At 42.9% G+C, this 21312-nt stretch overlaps 1 protein-coding gene across 10 annotated transcripts; it reads right to left on the bottom strand.

Annotated features, from left to right (window-relative positions):
* Positions 1–260: 260 nt before the first annotated feature.
* Positions 261–20608, bottom strand: LOC133365990 (sulfotransferase 1C2-like). Of its 10 annotated transcripts, none has more exons than XM_061588559.1 (12): positions 20513–20608; positions 19646–19801; positions 17220–17402; positions 14007–14189; positions 10912–11086; positions 10634–10762; positions 10454–10551; positions 9969–10095; positions 9162–9256; positions 4865–5045; positions 3958–4175; positions 261–346 (listed from the first exon to the last, which is right to left on the bottom strand). In XM_061588559.1, the coding sequence occupies exons 5-11, from the start codon at positions 11081–11083 to the stop codon at positions 4063–4065; spliced, it is 915 nt and encodes a 304-aa protein (XP_061444543.1). In that variant the 5' UTR covers positions 11084–11086; positions 14007–14189; positions 17220–17402; positions 19646–19801; positions 20513–20608; the 3' UTR covers positions 261–346; positions 3958–4062. The 10 variants fall into 10 exon arrangements, with proteins under 10 accessions (XP_061444543.1, XP_061444544.1, XP_061444545.1 ...); XM_061588560.1 differs by having other exon boundaries at positions 14007–14142; XM_061588561.1 differs by having other exon boundaries at positions 17261–17402.
* Between the last annotated feature and the right edge of the window lie 704 nt (positions 20609–21312).

Raw genomic sequence — 21312 nt, 5'->3', positions numbered from 1 at the left:
CCTCCTCTCTCCCATCCCTTTTTCCTCATGTGTCATCACGCCTTCTTAGACTGTGAGCCTGATGGCAGGGATGGTCTTTAAACAGATTTTCATAAGCCAGTCTGAGAGCCTTTTTGGGCAAAAGGGCAGAGGATGAATGCTGTAAATAAATAAATAATGGTAATGCTGACTCTGAAACTTTCCCAAATCATAAACGTGATCCTGCAGTCCCTCTGGCGCCAGTTACTGGCATGGAAGTAAAACAGTATAACTGCACCTACCAGCTCCCCTCTCCTCTCCAATGGCCTGACGATGTCTTTTCGTTCCTCTCTGTCTCACTCCATAAAGCCACTTCTGGCCAGAATGCCTGTGTTGGGGAGAGAGAGAGGGTGTTCTCTGACTCAAGTTTCTCAGCGGCTCCCTGCCTTAAGGGATTTCATACCGGCTTTAGCTTGTTTTGCGTGTTTGAACAGTTATATCATATGACATCTGCTAACAGAGAATCTTAATTTCACCTGCATCTCACCCTACTTCCTTAAAATCCCTAAATCAATGTTTCCCAGCCTGGTGCTCTCCAGATGTTTTGGACAACAACTCCCAATGTACCTAACCTTTGGCCATGCTGGCTGAGACACATGGGAGTTGAAGTCTAAAACATTTGGAAGGCTCCAGGTTTGGGAGGCTACCTTAAATCATTTTGTTGTGTGGGGAAGCGGGGTGTCCTGGCTAACTGTAGCAATACACTCTGAACTTTGCACCACCATTATCCTGTTCTGCTAGGGGAAGTGGTAATAATTATCTGAGCCTCTTCCGTTCAAGAAATGTGCTGACTGTCAATTAGCTGCTGAGCTAAGCTATAAGTGCTGGTACTGGTATATGAAGCTCTACATAGCTTGGACCAGGATACTTAAAATATCATCCCACCCTTTATATACTCAACCAATCACTGCACTCTCCAGGAGATGGCATCCTGCAGATGCCATCTTATCAGGAGGTCCATTCTGCATGATGTAGGAATCATGCAACACCCTATCCTTTGGAACTCTCTCCTGTTGCATGTCAGACAGACATCATCGCTCTTGCCTTTTTGGCTCCTGCTGAAGACTTTTGTTTTGCAACAAGCCTGAATTGTTTTGAATTGTTTTTATTGTTGATGTTTTTACTGTGAAATCACTTCAAGGTGTTTTATAGGAAGCAATTCATAAATGGAATCAAATAAATGGGTCAGGTCAAGTCAGGTCTGAAGCTAGGCAAGGGTCCTCTCAGTGGGCCCTGCTGGCAGTAGTTTGTTTATGTTATTGGATACACTGATTAATTTCCCTTCATCAAAGGTCCCAGGGCAAGTTACATAATAATAAAACAGTAAAATGCAAAAGATACAAGTAATGGATAGCTAAAACAACAGTGTAGCCAAGGGCTCCTCCAGACAACCTGTTTATTGAGCATTCATCCTGACTGGCTTGTCCAAAGCTTACACGGAGTTCAGATTATATCCTGTCTTTATTGAGCATTTGTTCTGATTTATGTGTAGGACAGTTATATAACAATGAGCATTTGTCCTGCATTCATCTTGATCGGCTTGTGGGGTGTTTAAATGTCTTCCCTTTAATCATTCATTCATCCCACACTCCAGTGCGTTTTCCAAACTGCTAAAAGTCTGTTCTTTTTCATTTAAAAAAGTGCATTTGTTGTGCAACAGTGACAGTGTACCTTGAATCCACTTTAGTTGCACATACTAAACATACGGTATGCGCTTGCATCCCTCCTACAAAATGGTGATGGTGTGGAGGCACCCAAACAATCATTAACAGATAGGAAGATGTTGTCTCAACCCTAAGGTTAGCAGGCCTTTCCCTTGCATTGAGTCTGCCCTCTTGGGAAAGCTGCAAGCGTATAAGAGACTCCCTTTGAATAGAGCTTGTCTGAGATCCTCACCACAAAGATAAAAATAACACAGGATTGACACTAGGGATGGAAAGATGTCAATTTCAGTGCTCTCAGTTTCTCATTTTTCCAATCTTAAATTCAGTTCTGCACATTTCTGCAGCAGTTTTGCATTTTTTTAAAAAAAAAAAACCATGAAAACTCTCCAGCATTTTAGTGTGGATTTCTCCTAATGAATACTTTTTGCAGGTAGTTTTGATTAATGTTCACATTTTTGCAAGCATTTTGTCATATAGTGCATTTTAATGTTATTTCCACTCATATTCATTTTTATGCACACTTTCCCCTAACATATGCATTTTTGGAAGCGCTGGTTGACTGCATTGAAAAATTTGAATAATTATGAATTTTGAAGGATGGCTGTGGTTCAGTTCTCACATAGTTTCAGAAAGTGCAAATTTGATAAATTCTGCTTTAAATGTAAACTGAATTGGATTTCTCATCCATCCCTATTTGACATACACACTGTACCTTTAAAGCACATTCAAAAGACATTCCCCTCCTCTAAAAAAAAAAATCTGGGAACTGTAGCTTATTCCTTCCTGAGGGGGAAATGTACTGTGAATGTGCTTTAAAAATAGTATGTATGGAGCCTGGACTATCTAGGGTTTACTGAGAGACTGAACATAGAAAAAACAAACAACTTGAAGATTAGGTGGTTGCCAGTATAATAGAACTAAACGCTTGTTCCCTTCTCTCGAGATTGTAGAGTTGTGTGGCCTTATATTAAAGGTGAGTCAGCTGAATAGCATTGCACCATTATAATGAGCTGGGGAAGTGCAGTAGATTCTACAGTCTATAGTTTAAAAATGGTTGAGCTGACTGATTTGAAAATTGATAGTGAAGAAGTATGGCTGAGGATGGTCCATGCTGAATTTGGGGTAGCAAGGATAAGAAATGGCTTATTTTGAATGAGTTCAACATGCAACTTTAGGAAGTTGAGAGATGGTATGCCTTTGTCCTCTGTAGACTTTTAGTGAAAGATTTCTGTTTGTGCTGCCTCTTTTGGGAAATCGTTTGTTGTGAGATCAAAGGAAACATGCAGTATGCACCATTACCTATGACTTGTGAAACATGTTTGCAGTTAGTTTGTTTTTTAAAGGCATTTTTGTAGTCAATGTTATTCTATGGGAGTTTATAAGGGTGTTCCCTGCACATGCTCAGAATAAACCTTTTGTGAGAGGAGGTTAAATTCCGAGGGTAGGGGTGAATGGGAATGCTGAGTGAGTGACAGGCAGAGAGGGATATATGGAATATGACAGTAGGCCACATTCATACCATACATTTATTCCACTATTATTCCACTTTAAACAGTTATGGCTTCCCCTAAAGAATCCTGGGAGCTGTAGTTTGTGAAGGATGCTGAGAGTTGTTAGGAGGCAGCAATTCCTCTCACAGAGCTACAATTCTCAGAGTTTTCTGGGAATGGGAAGAGGGACTGACTGATAAACCACTTTGTTGATTATAGTTCTGTGAGGAGAATAGGAGTCTTCTTCTAACAACTCTCAGCACCCTTCACAAACTACACTTCCCAGCATTCTTTGGGGGAAACCACAACCTTTTAAAGTGGAATAATAGTGGAATAAATGTATAGTGTGAATGTGGCGTGGTCTGCAAGGGACAGAAAAGGACAATGGGGAAGGAAGGAGATGAGAAAGGTATGAAAGAAAGCATTCGCTGACCAGACTGCTCAGACTTGTTTACCAGGAGGTTAGAAGTTACAGGCATGAAAGAAGACAGGGAGGGGGGAAATCACGGGAGATGGGTAAAAACACAGAGGCATAGGGATGGGTAAAATCTCTCTGAAGCGTACAATGTCTAGATTTCTGATAGGGAGCTTTTGAAGGCAAGTCTTTGGGGGGGGGAAGAGGGTAGGGAGATTTAGGGGCTAATGGTGTAGCTTTATGTGAGCTTTAGCTGCTGAATTTTCTTTTTTTAAATCAATGGACCCAAGTTAGTCATGTCTACTAATTTCAGTGAGTCTGCTCTGGGCAGAACAAACATTGGGTGCACAACCTAACTTTAGAGGCTTACTTGTTTTTTCCTTGTGGTTTTATGGCTTATTTTATTAAATGCAGGTAACATTAACACCCGAGGCATATTTGGGAGAAAATTTCAATGGGTACTACAGAGATGCGCTTATAGTTGCATGCGGAAAATCAGGCCGCTGCTCCCCAATAACCGTGCACAGACGTCATCTAGCCGTTCACTTTGAGCCACTGTGAAATGCTCCTTCCAGTCTCCTACAGTGCCTGTAGACAGGGGAAATAATCCAGAAAAAAATCTCAACCACCCAGTTTCTTATGCTCCTTTCCTGCTATTCTAATCTTGTGTGTTCCTATCTTCATGGAGCCCTCTTCCACATTAGCTTCTCTATCTTTTCCTCAACTTCTGCCACAGAATCCCAACTGCACTGTAAAGGATTCACAGGAAGTTTTCTAGGATAAACATTTTATATCAGGCATCTTCATTGTCCTCCTTAAACTGAGATTATGATCTATCTAGAGCAAACACTCAGCACTGTCCTGCAACATCACCCTGCATGAGAAACCTGGACTGCTTCTCCATCTCAGCACTGCTGAAGCATTACTTTCCTGCAGTCAGCTGGAAGCTGATTAAAAACAGATTTTTCATATCTCAATATAGAGCTATATTATCTGTCAATGTCCAACCATATGGCCAATATCCTACTGTGGGGAGTCCCATTTGAAAATATCCCCTGCAACTTTAATTAGAAGCTTCCTCACAACAGAGATGCGGCATTACTGAACTGACCCTTAATTATCCATTCTGAAGTGGAACTTCTATTGCACTGCTGCAATTTATGTGGGTATTCTGAATGCGATAGTACACTGCTTGCTTTCACCAATGCCATAGACAGTCCCACAAGCCCCCTCTCCTCCCAGACGTGAGCTGGAACTCAGCATCTTGTCTGTCCCACCTTTTCTCATGAAGGATGACACAGTTTGGTCAAAGATGAAAGTAGGTATGGAGCTGTAATTAGTTAATGGGTTTGCTTTCATGTTCTCAAACATTGTATGCTGCACAATCTGGTTCACAGCTGGATCCGGGAGTTTTAGGCCCAGAAATTGGACTACTTTCCTGATTTCCCGAGCTGGATCCTAGGGAGAAAGACAAAAATGGTTGGGGAAGATTCTGTCTGGGATTATGCTTCTTGGCTGAATGGGATTCTGCAGTCAGAAGCTGCTTAGAACATCAGACTCATTGGTGACAAACTCACATAACAATAAACCCTTCTGGCCTATTGTGGTTTACAGTGAATGAGCATCATGCTAGTGCATGTTCCTGATCCCTCACAGTTCCTTCCTTTCTGATGTGAGTGGGATAAAGAAACAAGGAAGCCTTGGCTTCCCATTACACCTGAACCAAGGAGCGTGGTTTGTTGCTCCCTAACAAACTATGATCAGCAATCCAACATTGTCTAGAGATCATGACTTGTTAGGGAGCATCAAACCATGGTCCCTGTCCTGGAAGTAATGGGAAGCCAATACTTCCTGTTTTATTTATCCCACTTGTACCAAGGGAGGAGCAAAGTGGGGAAGTGGCAAGGCAGCATGCAATAGCACACTGCTCATTCATGCTCAGCCATGATAAGCCAGGAAGCAAACGTGGCCACTGCTTGGAGCAGTTTAGCAGCAGAGTTCCTTCGTAGCTGAAAGTACTACATATCTTAGAGGCAATGCCCAAGCATCATGCCTAACTAGATGACCTCCAAAGTGCCTTTCAACTCTGAAATTCTATTATTGCCTCTCAGGGCCAGGTAGTAGCTAATCCCTCTCCATTCCCATCCTTCACTTACCCCCCCCCCCACAATTCCTTCTTGTTGTTTTTAAAATAGGATTGATTAGTATTCTTCAGTTCAGTAATTACCAGACTTTTTCCGCCATGGACCACTTGAAAATTGCTGATTTGCCTGTCGGTTGTAGCAATTGTATTGCATTGTGCTAGATGCTGTATGACTTTTAACTGTATTTTATTGCTTCTTTTTTTCTTATATATTGTATTTTATTGTGGTTTTGTAGTAATTTTATTGTAGTATAGTTTATTCAAACTATAATTTGAATTCCCTAGAATTGAGCTGCAATGCAATAATATACCATATAAGAAATAAAAGAAGCAATTAAATGCAATTAAAAATCAAGGTGAATATTGAATGTGATGGATGTGCCGTCTCCAGTTTTCAACCACAAATCCACAGACAGGCCACAGGTCACCTGAAAGAACCATGTGGACCACAGGTGGTCCGTGGACCACCGTTTGGAAACCCCTGCTTATTTTCTTTTAGTTTATGGAAGCTCTTTATGTTTCTGGCTGCCTGGTCTGTATTCTAGCCAGACATATATGTTAATTATACATTAGTGCCCTCACAAATGACTTTTAGACATTCCCTGGGAACTAGTGTTGGCTCTTCTTTGCCCTCTGGAGCCCAGGCCAACTTTGAAGCACATTGGGATCCAATTTCACAGAACTGTACAAGATCTGTAATAATAAAAACCGGGGCTGCTGAGTTCTCTGAGTGGGATGTGTGTGCATGTGCCGAACGTTCTGTAAATTAAGTCTTCATCAAATATCTCGGGATCCAATAGCGTTGCTGAGGGGAATCAAATCAGTCCTGACTCCTGAGCCTCTTCTTGTTTGTTTCCTCTTCAGTTTCCTGCAGCAGAAGGAAGTCCTGCTGCATGGAGCTATTGGAGATGGGGCGGGGGTGGGGGGAACAGCAGGAAGGTGCACATGGCCAGAAGCCCCCTTGCTGCCTTTTGCTTCCCCCCCCCAATCTCTCCAGTGTTGCAAGAGGCTCTTGAAGAGGTTTGAAAAAACAGTAAAAGAGGTTCAAGACTCTCAGCAACATGACTGGATCCCGAGGTGCTTTTAAGACATCAGATGAAGAAGGCTGGGAGAAGGGAAATATCTTAATTTACAAAAAGCTTAGCATCCCACCCTTTTAAAAACAAACAAACAAACAAGCAAATTGCAGTTTAATACTGCAAGCTAACTGTGGAAGAGAATGATTAAATTGAGAGACAACACAAGCATACCCAGGCTATTTTCTGTCAAGCGCCACCCAATGGTGTGGATGGCAAGCAGCAGAATTATACAGCCACAAGAGTGGCTGTATACTATAGCCAGCATGGATTTTTCACATTCCGCAATGTTAAATTGTAAATACCCCAATGCCATTCTGATGCTTCCCATAAGCTCATTTCAAAACAAAACCTTACAAAACATATTGTCCTGAACTCAGAAACACTTGCTTAACAACTCTCTCAATTTTCATGGTGATACACAAAACAGTCAGAGAGAATAGAGAGTTCAAAGTCTAAAAAGAGAGGAAAAAACCCCAGAGCCCTTTTGGACTTTTTTCTGTCAGTTCTCATAATCTGTTGAAATTCATTAAAAACCAGCCATGTTCACAGAGTACCTGTTAATGACCTTGCCCCGTACTCTGACCTTCATCTTCTACAGTTTAAAAGTTAAAAAAATGTCTGGCTGATTTTTAATTAATTTAAGAAATTTTGGCTGGAACCCAATTATAACATCGGGCATGCTCAGTAAGAACCAACTGTCAGTGTTCTAAAAGCCAGACTCACAGCTGCTTGGCTTGGCTAATCAGGGGGCCACACCAGACTTTGATTTCACTTGAGACAGTCATGGCTTCCCTCAGAGAATCCTGGGAAGTGTAGTTTGTGAAGGGTGCTGAGAGGAGACTCCTGTTCCCCTGACAGAGCTCCAGTGGCCAGAGTGGTTTAACAGTCAGCCACTCTGACTGAAGGTCTGTGACGAGAACAGGGCATCTCCTAGCAACTCTCAGCACTCTTCACTAACTACACTTCCCAGAATTCTTTGAGAGAAGCCATGAGTGTCCAAAGTGAAATAAAGGCCTGGTGTGGATATGGCCAGGGGCAGCTTTGGTTTAAATTTGGGTGGGAGGCTACATGTGCCTGCTGTAAAATAAAAAGGTGGGGGAAATGTTGAAAAGCAATGATACTATTCACAGTGTTTTCCTTTTGGAAAGGAAAGGGTCTTCCCTTCTGCCCAGTGTCCACCCACCCAATCTCCTCCCCTCCCCCTCCTTTCCCTGCCCCACCCCCGGGTCAGTGTTGGACTACAACCTGGGAGACCAGGGTTCAAATCCCCACACAGCCATGAAGCTCACTGGGTGACCTTGTGCCAGTCACTAACTCTCAGCCTCAGAGGAAGGCAATGGTAAAACCACCTCTGAATACCATTTACCAAGAAAACCCTATTCAAAGGGTTGCCATAAGTCCAGTTGACTTGAAGGCAGTCCATTTACATTTTCAAACGTGATTGCACAGCAATAAATCCCATTGAACTCAAAAAGTATACAAATTATCAAACCCACCCTCCCTTCCCCTCCCTCCTATCCCCTCCCTCTTGCCCCTCCCTACCCGTCACCCTCCAATTCTTCCAAGCTACACAGCAAGTGGATTGGACTGTGAAAGACCAACCCAAATTGTGTTTGCATTTTGACAAATTTGTAGGGCAGTACAATATCTCAGAGAGGAGGTCAGGTCTCTTGCTCCTCTGGTGCACTCACTATAGCTGTCCAATTTCCCTGCTTTTTAAAGTTTGCTAGAAATATCTGTGGGCTATAGGCACATTCTTAAACAGCAAGGTTTTTTGCCTATTAGTGAATAGCAATATGGTGGGTGTGGGTGAGTAAGGGTGTAGATCCTCATATGCAATATGCTAATACAGAAAAATCAGGTCTGAATGACCTGTTTGTGAGGTAATGCCCCAGCCTCACCGCAGCCTAAGTCTAGCTTCTCACTCTCCAGAATGCTGTTTGGCCTCTTCTAACTCTGGTTATGATTGGCTCCATCGAATTTCACAAGGTCTGACAAGATCTGAACATTCTATACAGAAACATAGCTATAGGGACAGAAGCTTGCATGGACATCCTCACGCACAATATAAAATTGCCACCCCTAACTTGGTGCCGTCCAGATGTTTTGGGTTACAACTTCCATCAGCCCCAGCCACCATGGCCACTGATAAGGGAAGGTGAGAACTGAAGTCCAAAACATCTGGACCATGCCAGGTTGGGGAAGACTAATCTGTAATTTACTGTCTATTCCTTTCCCCTTGATAATAAGCTTGCCAGGTCTCCTTTGATTCTTGGGCCCAGTAAAGTGTCCCTTTCCTGCCCCATCCCATGTTTGGGCCCTGACTGGAGAGCGTGTGTGCAAATTACGTACCTCCTTCATATCTTCATAAAAGAGGTACAGAATTGAGTGGCGATTCTTGGCTTCCCACCAGCCACGAACATGATCAAACCAAGAGCCCCAGGCAACTGCAAAGAGACACAACAGCAAGAAAAAACAATTGCCACTTACACATTGCCAAAAATAAGGGAATCCACTCCCCCCCTCCAAAGAGGATAAAGGAGGACCCAGATTTGCAAAAAAAAAACCCATATTCTAATTTATATGTATCAGTGTAAATTTAGAACAAATTATTTTAATTTAAACAGAAATACAATATATCTCACAGTGACAGGGAGGATTGGGTCCCCGTGGCCTGGGTGCCTGCTCAGTCTGCTGTCCAGGTGCCAGCCATTGACGAGAGCCTTGAAAGCCCCTCCTCCTCTCCCTTCTGATTTTTTTTATTTTTAAACCAGACAAGGGGCAGATAGCCCTTCAAATAGAGGATATTTTCAAACAGAGGACTGTCTTCTGTGCAATAGGACATATGGCCACCCTACATGAGCCAGTGTGGTGTAGTGGTTAAGGTGTTGGACTACGACCTGGGAGACCAGGGTTCAAATCCCCACACAGCCATGAAGCTCACTGGGTGACCTTGGGCCAGTCACTGCCAGTTGTCCCTCTTCTCATGGGATCCTGCTAATCCCCAACCCTTGTGGGGACCAGTTGGCTTCCTCTCTCTCAAACAGCTAGAGAGAGAAAGAGAGAGCATAAGATACTGGCCGTCTTCTCTAGACCCCAAAAGTGCTCTGACGAAGATGTTCTTTTCTTGGATTTCCTGTTAGACTAGTCTCCACTCACTCTGTCCTGCAAGGAAACTCTCCAGAAACTCATCCCAGTTTCCTGTCTCTGGCATTCCCTGGTTCATACGGTGGAAATGGAAGTAGGAGACTGCATTGTCCTTTGCATTTCTGGCCACATAAATGATCTGTGGAAAGAATATTTATTTATTTATTTATTTATTTCCTGCCCTTCCTCCTAGAAGGAGCCCAGGAGAACCCAGGAGTCCTAACGCCAACACTTTCACTCACACACCTTGCTCCACCTTACGAAATTTCTTTCCCCTCCTTTATTTCTAGCAGTGTGCTTCAAGGAAAAAGGGCCCACAACCTGTCTGAAAAGCCCAGACCTGGCCAGTCCAGAATATTGAGCTCCTCACTCATTACATGCTCATAGGCACCCTTTCCTTCCATTGTCTTTCACATGGTCTAGAACTGAGCTGGAAACTGAAAGAGGCCCCAGCCACGACTCTGTCCTCCCATTGACCTCACGCTGGTTGTCCTGACCTTGCAATTCTGTTCCCAGAAGGAAGGCGGCAGCAGCTGGACCGGGAGGTGAGATTTGAGTGTGCGAGGAGAGGGCATTGCCTCTGCTTCTTCCAAGCCTGAAAACACCAGAAGGCAGTGTTCAGCCTTGTGGTGAGCTCCCTCACCCATCATTTCCCTGAAGCAGTACCTGTTACTCACCTGAGGGGATGGGTTTTGGAAAGAACAGGTCTATGAAGGGAATCCGTTGGTGGATGGGGGCCTGATCACATTTTTGTGGGTCTCCTTCATGCTGGATTACGTCCACAATTTCCTGTATCCAGGTAGTTCCTGGTGGGACGGGTTGGAGAAGAGATATAAAGATTCAATAATTCAGCCATTGTGCCCCCAGTCTCCCAGGCTGTCTATCTTCTCCCACACTGATATCTCCTCACCACTATGACAACATCCCTGCTTTCTCCTCTTCTCTCCCCATTTACCTGCTTTGGGGTAAGTGCAAATGAGGAGGTCATCAGGACGAGCTTTAAAGGCCCATAAACGCTCCCAGTTGTCTGCAGTTTCAGCAGGGAAAGGGATTCCTTCAACTTCCACCAGCTTTGAGCGCTTGATGGGCATGCATTTCATACTTTCCCACCCAGTTTTGGGATCCATCACCTAGTGGAGCAAGAAAAGAAGCAGTATGCAACAAAATGTTGCGGAGTGGCATTCTCCTGTTCGTGTTTCCATGCATGCCCCTTTCCAGGAGACACCATTCCATTCCCCATCCCCCCCTTTTTGAAGTCAGTCAATGTTCTGTTGCCACTGAGCATGCTCAGACTTTACTGCACTGTTTTGGGTTTCCCTCCTTAGTCCCCCCCCCCCATGGGCAGGGGATGGACATCTGCCACCTTTGTGGTTCCCTGAATTCTGCAGATACCATGTTGGCACTTGGTGAATGAGTTTGCTAGTATATAGGATCATTGTGCTCCCCACCCCTACAGAGCCATGCCCCTGGGTAGCCATACATCATGCCCCTGCCCCATGTTCTCCAGTGCCATCTACCGATACCCGAGCAAAGTGAAAGTCAAAGGGCATGCCTACCCGTTACCTTCACTCCCCTCTTGGATTGTGAAGGTTCCTTTCTTCCTTCTGCCTCTCTCTTGCTTTTTGCACAGCCCAAGAGCTCGGTAGGGTGTGTATTTTTCCAAGAGAGCATAGGGGTGTGTGTTCCTAGCGGAGCTTCTTTGCACGCTAGGACTAGGCATTCTGCCAGGAGTGCCTCTGAGTTCCTTGTTTGGATTTCGTAAGGGTGTGGTAATACAAATGTGCTGGCGTGCGATTATTGGCAATGATATCGTGTTACATCTGCTGTCATAGAATCCAGTTTCCACCCTACATTCTTTAACCCTCGAAAGGATGTGCCCTTGCAGAGAATCCCGGTGCCTCCCTGTTAATATAGGCTGACTTTACGTTAAAGGAGGGCCTTTTTGGTGGCTCAGAGCAAGGGACCTTATCAATGTGTTGATAAGAACAAAGTTACCACCTAATAATATGCTGCAAAAGTGTACATTCCATTTTCCTTGCTTGCTGAATTATTAAAATGGTCTCTGGCCAGATCTCTTTTATGAACATATTCTTTCTTTCACCTCTGATCAAACAGGCTTTGCAGGTTTTTACTGTTCTTTCAAAAACATCCCAACCTTTTTGACCAGAGGGAGACATTGGGACTCAAGAAATGTTTGAGTACATCGTCAGTTAGCAAGCATAATTTGTCTGGTCTCTTTGTACAAAAATGTATCACACACAACTGGTTCCCTGAGCTCCACAGTCCCTTTTGAAAAAATCAACAATCTCTTTTGGAAAAAGCTAGAAGATTGCTGTACTTAACGTTGTTTCGCTCCCTTTGTCTGAGCTCCTTACATTTCTGGCTGGGAAACATAGATAACGCAAATGCCCTTTAGACATTGTTCCATGTCTTTGGGAACTAGTGTCAGTTGTACTATGTATTGTGGAGGCTAAATGCTGATCATATTTACTACTATGTATTCTGGGGGCCTGTGTTCCATACTAGCAGCACTAGTTCCAACAGTCCCCAGAATATCAATGTCCCTACTTATTATGACATGTGTCTCCCAAATACCACCAGACCCTGTTGGCATCTTGTGCCTGTGCCCAGGAAATGCTTGAAGAAACTAACGAATTCTGGCTCATATAGTTCTTGAGAAACCACGTCCCATAGGATGATACAATTCTCTCTGTTTCTTAAACAGCAAATCATAGAATTTCCCACATAAGCAGGGTGGTTAATGACATTTTGCTGTCTGAGGCAGAGCAGCAAATGGTCCTCCCTCACACATTACTGATTCAGATGGAATTCCTGTACATGCCCTGGGACTATGTGTGAGGTTTGGCTTCACTCTAAGCACTGACAGTATAATTGTGATGAACTAGAGGACGTTCCATGGCAACACAAGACATAGAGGCCATGCTTTCTGACTCCTCCAAAAGTAGTCTTCTTGGTCCTTTCAAGAAACAGTTTCGTTCCTTGATGGGAAAGTGCAGCAAGTTGTGGTCCAAGCAGAACCAGTCAGCCCAGATTGCTGAGTATATCCGTGCGCAATATGGTGTGTATCTGAAGGTACCGAATAAGACCAGGTGGAATTCCACCTTTGATGCGTTGAAGCAACTACATGAGCTCCTGTCAACTGTGCCACTAAAAATGCATGCCATATTGGACCGCTGCTCCTTGTCCAGGATCACAGCTGCTGAGATTGAAGCGGTACAGGAATACACAGAGATTATGGAGCCACTAGCCCAGTCCCTAGATATCCTGCAACGGGAGAACAGCATGTTCATGGGGTATTTGCTACCAACGCTCTGCAATCTGGACCGCAAGTTAGAAGGACTGGAAAACAAACCTGAGAGGTACACATACTGTTTTCAGCTGCTGAGAGGTGTGCACGAAGCCCTAAGAAAGCGGTTTGCAGCTATCTGGGAGGACAAGAGGCTTCTTCTGGCAGCCTGCCTACACCCTCGCTTCAAACTAGATTGGCTGGAACCGTGTCAGGCAACCACCCATACCAACAAGTAAGAACATTAGGGAAGCCCTTTGGGTGGATTACTCCAAGAGAAATGTTGTCTCAAGGGAGGCATCAGAGGGCTTAAGGTGGTAGGCAGGGGCTGGGCCTTTTCTTCCTGGGGCTCCTCATCACAACCTTGGGTTGCTGCAGGTAATCCTTAAGGGTCTGCTGTGCTGCCCCATGAGTGTGGTGACTTGGTCACCTTCCTACCTTCCATGTCATCATCCACAGGCTCAGGCTGGACCCTGAACCAGGGGACATGACAAGCATCAGGAAATGAAGAGCAGATGATGGTTTCCTAACATATATGTGTTAACATATCCTCTCTCTTTCTTAGATACACAATGGAAGCCTTGTTGAAAGCTGAAATAAAGATGGGTGTACTTAATGAGGACAGTGATCAGTCTTCAGATAAAGACCAGGAAGGAGATGACTTAGAAGATGACTTCTTTAACTTTCTGCCCCAGGGCAAGAAGTCAGCAGTAGACACTGCTGAGGAGGAACTGGTGAGGTACCTGAGGTCTCCCAGCAGGGAAGTGTCATCACTCCATGGCTTTCCACGTGTGCTGCTGTGTTTTTTGCAGCACAACACAGGCATGCCTTCAAGCGCCGCAGTAGAACGCCTGTTCAGTACTGGTGGCAACGTAATGACTGTAAAAAGACATTCCTTGTCTGACATGCTCTTTGAGCATCTTGTTCTTTTGAGACATAACAGAAACATATTATAAAAGCATTTCAAGTGTAAAATTTGATTTCAAGAGTTGGGGTATCTTCATTGCTTGGGGGGATGTGAGATTCTGTTATGTCATTATGTTAATCTTAAGGATAAATTTTTTATTCTACTACCCCCTGTGTGTGTGTGTTTATTTTTAATATTGTTTTAGGCTTCTTAGATGTGCAGCAGCCAAGGCCAGCACCTTGTAGGAGTTTTTTTAAAAAAGTAACTGAAATGTAATTGTAGTGATTACTTTTGAGAAAAAGTAAAGTAATCAGTTACTTTCAGAGCAATTGTAATTGTAACGGTAATTACTACTTTTTTGGGCCAAGTAATTGTAACTGTAATTTATTACTTTTAAAAAGTAATCTTCCAAGCTCTGCTTGCAAATATATGCACATTAGTCAAAACTGCCCACAAACATGTCTTTACTGTATTAGGAGAAATTCATTCTAAAATGTTGGAGAACTCTCATGAGGATTTTTTTGAAAATATTTTCCAAATTGCTGCAGAAATGTGGACAACTGAATTTAAGAGTGGAAAAATGAGAAACGGAGAGAACCGAAATGGATGGATATTTCCATCCCTATACTCCAATCAGTTCCCATGCTGGCTGGGGCTGATGGGACTTGTAGTTCAACAACATCTGGAGGATGCATGTTTAGCTACCTTTGCCCTAGAGACCTGCTCAAAGGTAAAATCTCACCCCCGCCCCCAGAGAAGTAAAGAATTGTGTCATGCGTCACAAGCAATGGACTGAAAAACTGCCTTGCAGACATGGTTGATTATTGTGTAGTTCCAGGCAGTTGTGTAGTTCCATTCTAATGTGTAGTTCCATTGGCACATTTGCAAACTGGAGAAACTGTGATGGGCACCACACAAGGATTGCCACTGCACAAGCACCACAACTACATACATACTTACTCACTGGTATCCAACCCATTCAGCAATTAGGTTTGGAAAAAGGGTTTTCACTTTTTTCAGGCTAATTGGGGTGGTGGTGAGCACCGCTTTCCTGGTCTTCCAGGAGAGTACAGGTGAGAAGGCAAGAGTTAACCTTCTCTCCCCAGCTGCAATCTCCAGTTCTTGTGGAAGAAAGAGGTGGTGGTGCCATCTTAGTGCTAAAGGAGCAAGTGTAGATGCTGCCAGCATCATCAGTCCCTGCCATCTGGCAGGGGCACCACTCTGCCCTCTCTGTCTCCATGAGCCCTAGAGGTAAGCGTGCCTTCTGCTGGTGTCTGAGGAAACACTGCCCAGCACTCCCTGAGGAGGCTGGGGTAGGTAGCTGTCTTCCCTGGGCATTGAGGGCATGATCTGTCCATTGTGCTGAGAGCATTTCTGCTCTCTTCTGCTACCAGTCGTGCTCCAGACTGAGTAAGCTGTGGTGAACATGCTTAGTGCCCTTTCACTGGAGACATGGGTGCTCTGGCAGCTCTTTGAGAGGCTTCCTGTCTCCAGGATGTTGGAATGACCCTGCCCAGGCCTGCAGGCAGCTCTCAATTGAAGATCACAGTCCAAACAATGATGATGTAGGGCCACTCATTGAATTCTTTCCCTAGCAGGTCTGAAGTTTTTTCTGTAACAAGAACAGGCCACAGAATCCCTCTTTAAAGACTTCCTATGCCTTCTGTCCTTACAACAATCTCTGTAACTAGGGCTACTTGGCCTGGGCCAATCATAAACCTGCTTGACTAATCTTATCTCTACTGCTGCCCAGACATAAAGAAAGATTTTACCTTCCCATGATTGGTTTAGATTCCCATACAGTTGCGCTGCAGGCCTAGCTAATGCTCCCTTCTAGCCTCTCAAGGATACATTTTACAACCAGTTTAAGCCTCAAAATAGCATCTATTCTGTTTCATACACAATTATGAAAAATATTTACTTCATCATGGCTGGAAAGAGGTCCCATTTTGTCATAGCTATATGTTGAGATTTGCTGTCATGTTATACTCTAATATACTATTCTTTTTATGAAAACTTTAAACAAAATATGAAAAATTCTGTATCTTTAAAAGTTGTGCAAGAGGAAGGGAGAATTCCACCTTGTGGTTTTTCCCACTACAGGGTTGCAAGAACACTTGCACTTGGCTGACTTTCTCTTCTCCTAAAGATACAGAATCAGTCTCAGGCCCTGAACCTGACAACCCTACTACAATTACATTTCAGTTACTTTTTTTAAAAAATGCCTACAAAGTGTTGGCCTTGGCTGCTGCACATCTAATTGGCCTAAAACAACATTAAAAATAAACACACACATACAGAGGTAGTAGAATAATTCTTTTTATCCATAAGATAGCAATGGTGGTCTTTCCGATGGTAAGGGAGTTGGGGAGGGAGGCTGAGGCCACTACTCAGATCTTTGCACGTCAAACCAAGTGCAATTCCCCCCCCCCCAGCCAGCAAGCATAATCTCTCTCACTTAACCACCTCCCGGACCCTGCCCTGCTACCAGCTAAGGGACACTCACCCAAGCAAACATTTCCCCGAGATGCAAAAAAGTTAAAATACTGCAAATGCAGCACGGTAGCCAGAGAGGGTGGTGGAGGCCAATTTGTGTGCCAAGTGCAAACACAGTATTCACACACGCACACACACACGTTATCCTCTTTCACCTCCACAGTTCTTTATCTCCATTCTACTGCTGCCTCCTTCTCCTCCTTAATCCATGTTCTTTCCCTCCGGCTCCTTTTTCCCTCCACTCCATTCTTCACCACCACCATCCATTTTTTTAAACAATTGTTTTCTCCACTCCACCCCATCTCACTCTCCACCTCCTTTCTCGTTGCCTCCTACCCACGCACAGAGCATGAGGGAAGAGCGATGCTGCATGGAAGCCCAGTTTGAGGCACATCCTTTTCATCCACAAATCAGAGGAGCAGAAGATTTTCCCTGCTTCCCTCCCCCCCCAAGTAATGCCCCAAAGTGATGCTGGAAACATTACAATTACTCCACAAAAGTAATAAAATTACTCCTAGTTCTATTGCAATCAAAATGTAAAGGGATTACCCACTTGTTCCTCAAAAAAGTAATGAATTACAAATAATTTGTTACTTGTAATGAATTATTTCCAAACTCTGCTCATGCTAAATTAACTCTATGGAGTAACCCAGATCTGAAGATAGAGAGGCAATCCTTTTTGTGGAAGAAATGGGTAGACTGTGGGATCCACATGCTAGACCAGCTGATAGGAACACTTAAACAAAAAGACAAAAGGGGAAAGAAAAAGAAAAAATTAAAATCCTAAAAGTTCCTATTAATCACTTAAATCCATTTTACTGAGATAATTGCAAAAAAAATTGGATCTACAAGTGCTTTCGCCATTTGTTCCATTCATTGTTCTGATGCACCCCAGTCATTTTTTACAAAAATATTAAGTTTGAATGGTATACTCCAATTATATTGAATGCCTACTGAATATAGTTTTTGTAGCCAAAACATCAGGATGGATATCGTTGAACACTTGAATTTCTGTACCTTCCACTATTAATTTATTTTTAGCCCATATATTTTGCAATATTGCCTCTTTAATTTTTAAAGTAATAAATGTAATTAGTACATCATAAGATTTATTCAATTTTTAAGTTGTTTTTGTTCCTATTCTGATTGCCATTTCAGTCCCCACTGCTGCAGGACTATCAAGTTTCAGATATTCCGCCTGAATTGTTGACAAAAAGCTACTAGATCTCCTTTTTCTATTTTTTCTGGCAGGCCCCTACATTTTAAATTATGTTTCCTCAAGGCATTTTTAAATAATAGTTGTGTGCCCAAATGAACACCCAGTTCTAGCTTTTGGACACCCAGTAGACACAAATTGTCACATAAAATTTAATTACTGAACCAAGGATACAAATTCAGATTAGAAGCCACTCAAACACTGACTAGAGGTATGACATTTTAGTGGAATTGAATAGAAACAGTAGAACATAGAGGCATATTACACAATAATTCTTAGGGTTCTTACCAATCACCAGTCTTTATGACTGTACACTGTAAAGTCCAGTTCTCTGTCCTTTTTTTCATAAGAATTCTGCTACAGCAAGATGTGAGATCATAAGCAGCAGTTCACTTCCTGTGCCATTCAGCAAAACAGAGTCTTGGATTCACAGATGTGGGTGGGCAGGCTACTAAGAATTCTACTAGGCTAGTAATTTGTGTAAATGCATTTGCAAGGCTTATTCATTCCCTGTTTTGCTTTGCTTTTTAATTTGAACCACTTTCACCTCAATCAATCCAAATGTCAGGGCCTGTACATGGTAGAGAGGCTTCCACATGCAATCCATTTGAATGAAGAAAATGGACACTCAGTAACAATTCCTTTAAAAATGCCCTTATTTTTTCCTGGTTTCAAATTGTAGCTCTTGCAATTTATCTTCAAACTTGTTTAAATCTGTTTTATATAGGATTCCTTTGCCTCTTAGATCTTTAATTTCTTTTGAAGTAGCTTCTGATATTCTTTGGACTGTTTCTTGTCTTTTTTGTATTCTATTATTTTATCTTGCTTTTCTAATTATTGTTCTAATATCTTCATTTGACCTGTTATCTGTCCCAAAATTGCTCCTCTTTTACCTCTTTCTTCACAGTAGTCTTTAAATGTGGAATCTCTTTCACTCAATATTTCTAGGAATTTCTCATCCCTTCATTCTATAATCTTACCTGTTCTTACTTCAGAATTTCTCTGCTCTTCCTTTAAGAACTTCTTTAACAATATTATCAAATGGTCCTTTCTTAGTTTTAATCTCTCAGTTCCTGTTAATGTATCCAATACATTTCCAATCACATGTACTCTCTTCTTTACTATTTTCCATTTCCTTAGAATAGTTAATTATGAGACAGTCTGTTCCTTTTCTGACTTCTTTTTTCTAACTCCAGTTTCTTGTTGTAACTCATTTATTTTTGGATCCTCGTGAGTTTTCTTTAAATCCATACTAATTAAACTTTGCTTAAGATCTCAGTTTTTTAATGTATCCCCCCCTTATTTAACAAAATCTCTGTTTAACTGTTTTAAACTTCCAATTTAATTATTCATCTAAAGTCTATATACATTCAAAACAATATTTTGACATTTCCTATTTCCACATGTGGATATTATAATCTCATCAGGATTTCAAGTTCAGTTAATCAGGTTATAAATCAGAATGTAAAAACTCCAAGCATATCACTATCTTTCTTAATCTATATAAATTAATCTGTTAGCATTATTTCTTCTGCTTTTCATGGTGGAATTTCATTCATAAATTTATTTCAGAAAAAAATCATTAAGTAATGGGCTCAGGAGAATCAGGTTATTAACTATATCTCCTTTGCATCAATCAAAAATATCAATTCATCCAGGACAGTAATAATATTTTACAATTTCATCTTATGTATTTATCTCCTCTTTGTTTTTCAGTCAGTAAGATCTCTCTTTCTCTCTCTCTCTCTCTAACAAGTACTTACCTTAATGTGGCTTGACAGATCAGGATTTAGTGGATCATCTTTGGTCTCTCTGGCTGCCTCTTAGAACAGCATCCTGGACCTGGGGCTGCCCGCACAGCTCTTGTGGGCTCTGCTGCTGAGGAGATGAGTTATTCTCCCTTCTTCTCCTCTTCCCCCCTGTGGAAGACAGGCAGGGCTTTTCTGCTCCAGGCAGAGATGACGACGTGCAGTGCAAGCCTCTTGTCATGTCTCCCACCTCTCAAGTTTCTTTATTCTTTCAACCAGCAGCCTTACCAGACTGTTCATTTATGCACTCCTGATGCAATATATACCAAACTCCAATAATCAAAATGCCCAGTCCTAGTTAATAATCTTGCAGCTCTATTTTGAACTGACTGCAGTTTCCAGATCGTTTTTAAAGGCAGACCATGTACACTACAATGCTGAAGTCTAAGCAGGAGTTTACCAGAGCATGGATAACTATGGCTAAGCTATCCTCATCCAGATGTAGCTGCAGCTGGTGCGTCAGCTGAAGCTCACAAAAGTCACTTTTGTCAGGGAAGAACTGTCTGGCAGTATGAGCTGCCTTCTCCTCCTGCTTTGGACACTGTCACCCGCTCTGCTCCCAGACTGGATCTGAGGGAAAGGGTGCTTCTGGGGAGATAAAGCTGACATTGGCAAGGGAGGAGGACATTAACTCCATCAAGCCTCTTCCTGGGAGGACTCGAATTGTCATGAGCAAAAAGCTGTGTGAAAATAGCTGTCTTGTCCTCCTAGCCTGCGTGTTGTCACCAGCTCTGCTCCTGGATCCGATTGGGAGGTGGGGGGAGTGCTTCAGGGGAGGGGGTGCTCTTTCTCAAGGGTAAGACAAACAGAATAACCACTTACATTGGCTGCAACTGATTCTTGAGCTTGCTTCTTCCTCCTCCCTCCCATCCGTTTTCCTCATGTGTCATGTCTTTTTAGATTGTGAGCTGATGGCAGGAATGGTCTTTGAACAGATTTCTGTAAGCCAATCTGAGAGCCTTTTAGGCAAAAGGGCTGGGGATACATGCTGTAAATAAATATTGGTCATGCTGGCTCTAAAGCATTCCCAAATCATGAACATGATCCTGCAGTCCCTCTGGCACCATTTACTGGCATGGAAGTAAAATAGTATAACCCCACCTATCATCTCCCCTCCCCTCTCCAATGGCTTGACAACGTCCTTTCGTTCCTCTCCGTCTCACTCCATAAGGCCACTTCTGGCCAGAATGCCTGTGTCTGAGAGAGGGCGAGGCCTGTTTTCTCTTAGTTCGTTTCTCATACGCTAGTGCTGGAGATTCTTCCAGGTGCTCCCTGACTTTGTTGTGTGGATTTTATATTGGCCTAATTTTTTGTGGAAGCTAATATATATTTGAGTAGCCATATCCTATGACATCTGCTAACAGAGAGTCCTTATTCCACCCACACCCCATCCTACTTACTCAAAATTCCTAAAATAATGTTCTCCAGCCTAGTATCCTTCAGATCAGTGGTTCCCAACCTTTATGAGTATGGGAGTCCCTCTGGAACCTCAAAAGATTTTGTGACCCCCACATGTTAATTGTTGCACCTCATGCTACTACTTTGGTCATCACCACGATTTGCATGCAGGTGGAGAAACAGAGGCAGAAGAGAGAGAAAACTGCCATGCAGGAAATTAAAGC

Source organism: Rhineura floridana, chromosome 11, assembly GCF_030035675.1.
Source record: "Rhineura floridana isolate rRhiFlo1 chromosome 11, rRhiFlo1.hap2, whole genome shotgun sequence".
Classification (NCBI taxonomy): Eukaryota; Metazoa; Chordata; class Lepidosauria; order Squamata; family Rhineuridae; genus Rhineura; species Rhineura floridana.
Note: the sequence above shows the minus strand (reverse complement) of the source record. Positions and strands in the feature narration are given on the sequence as shown.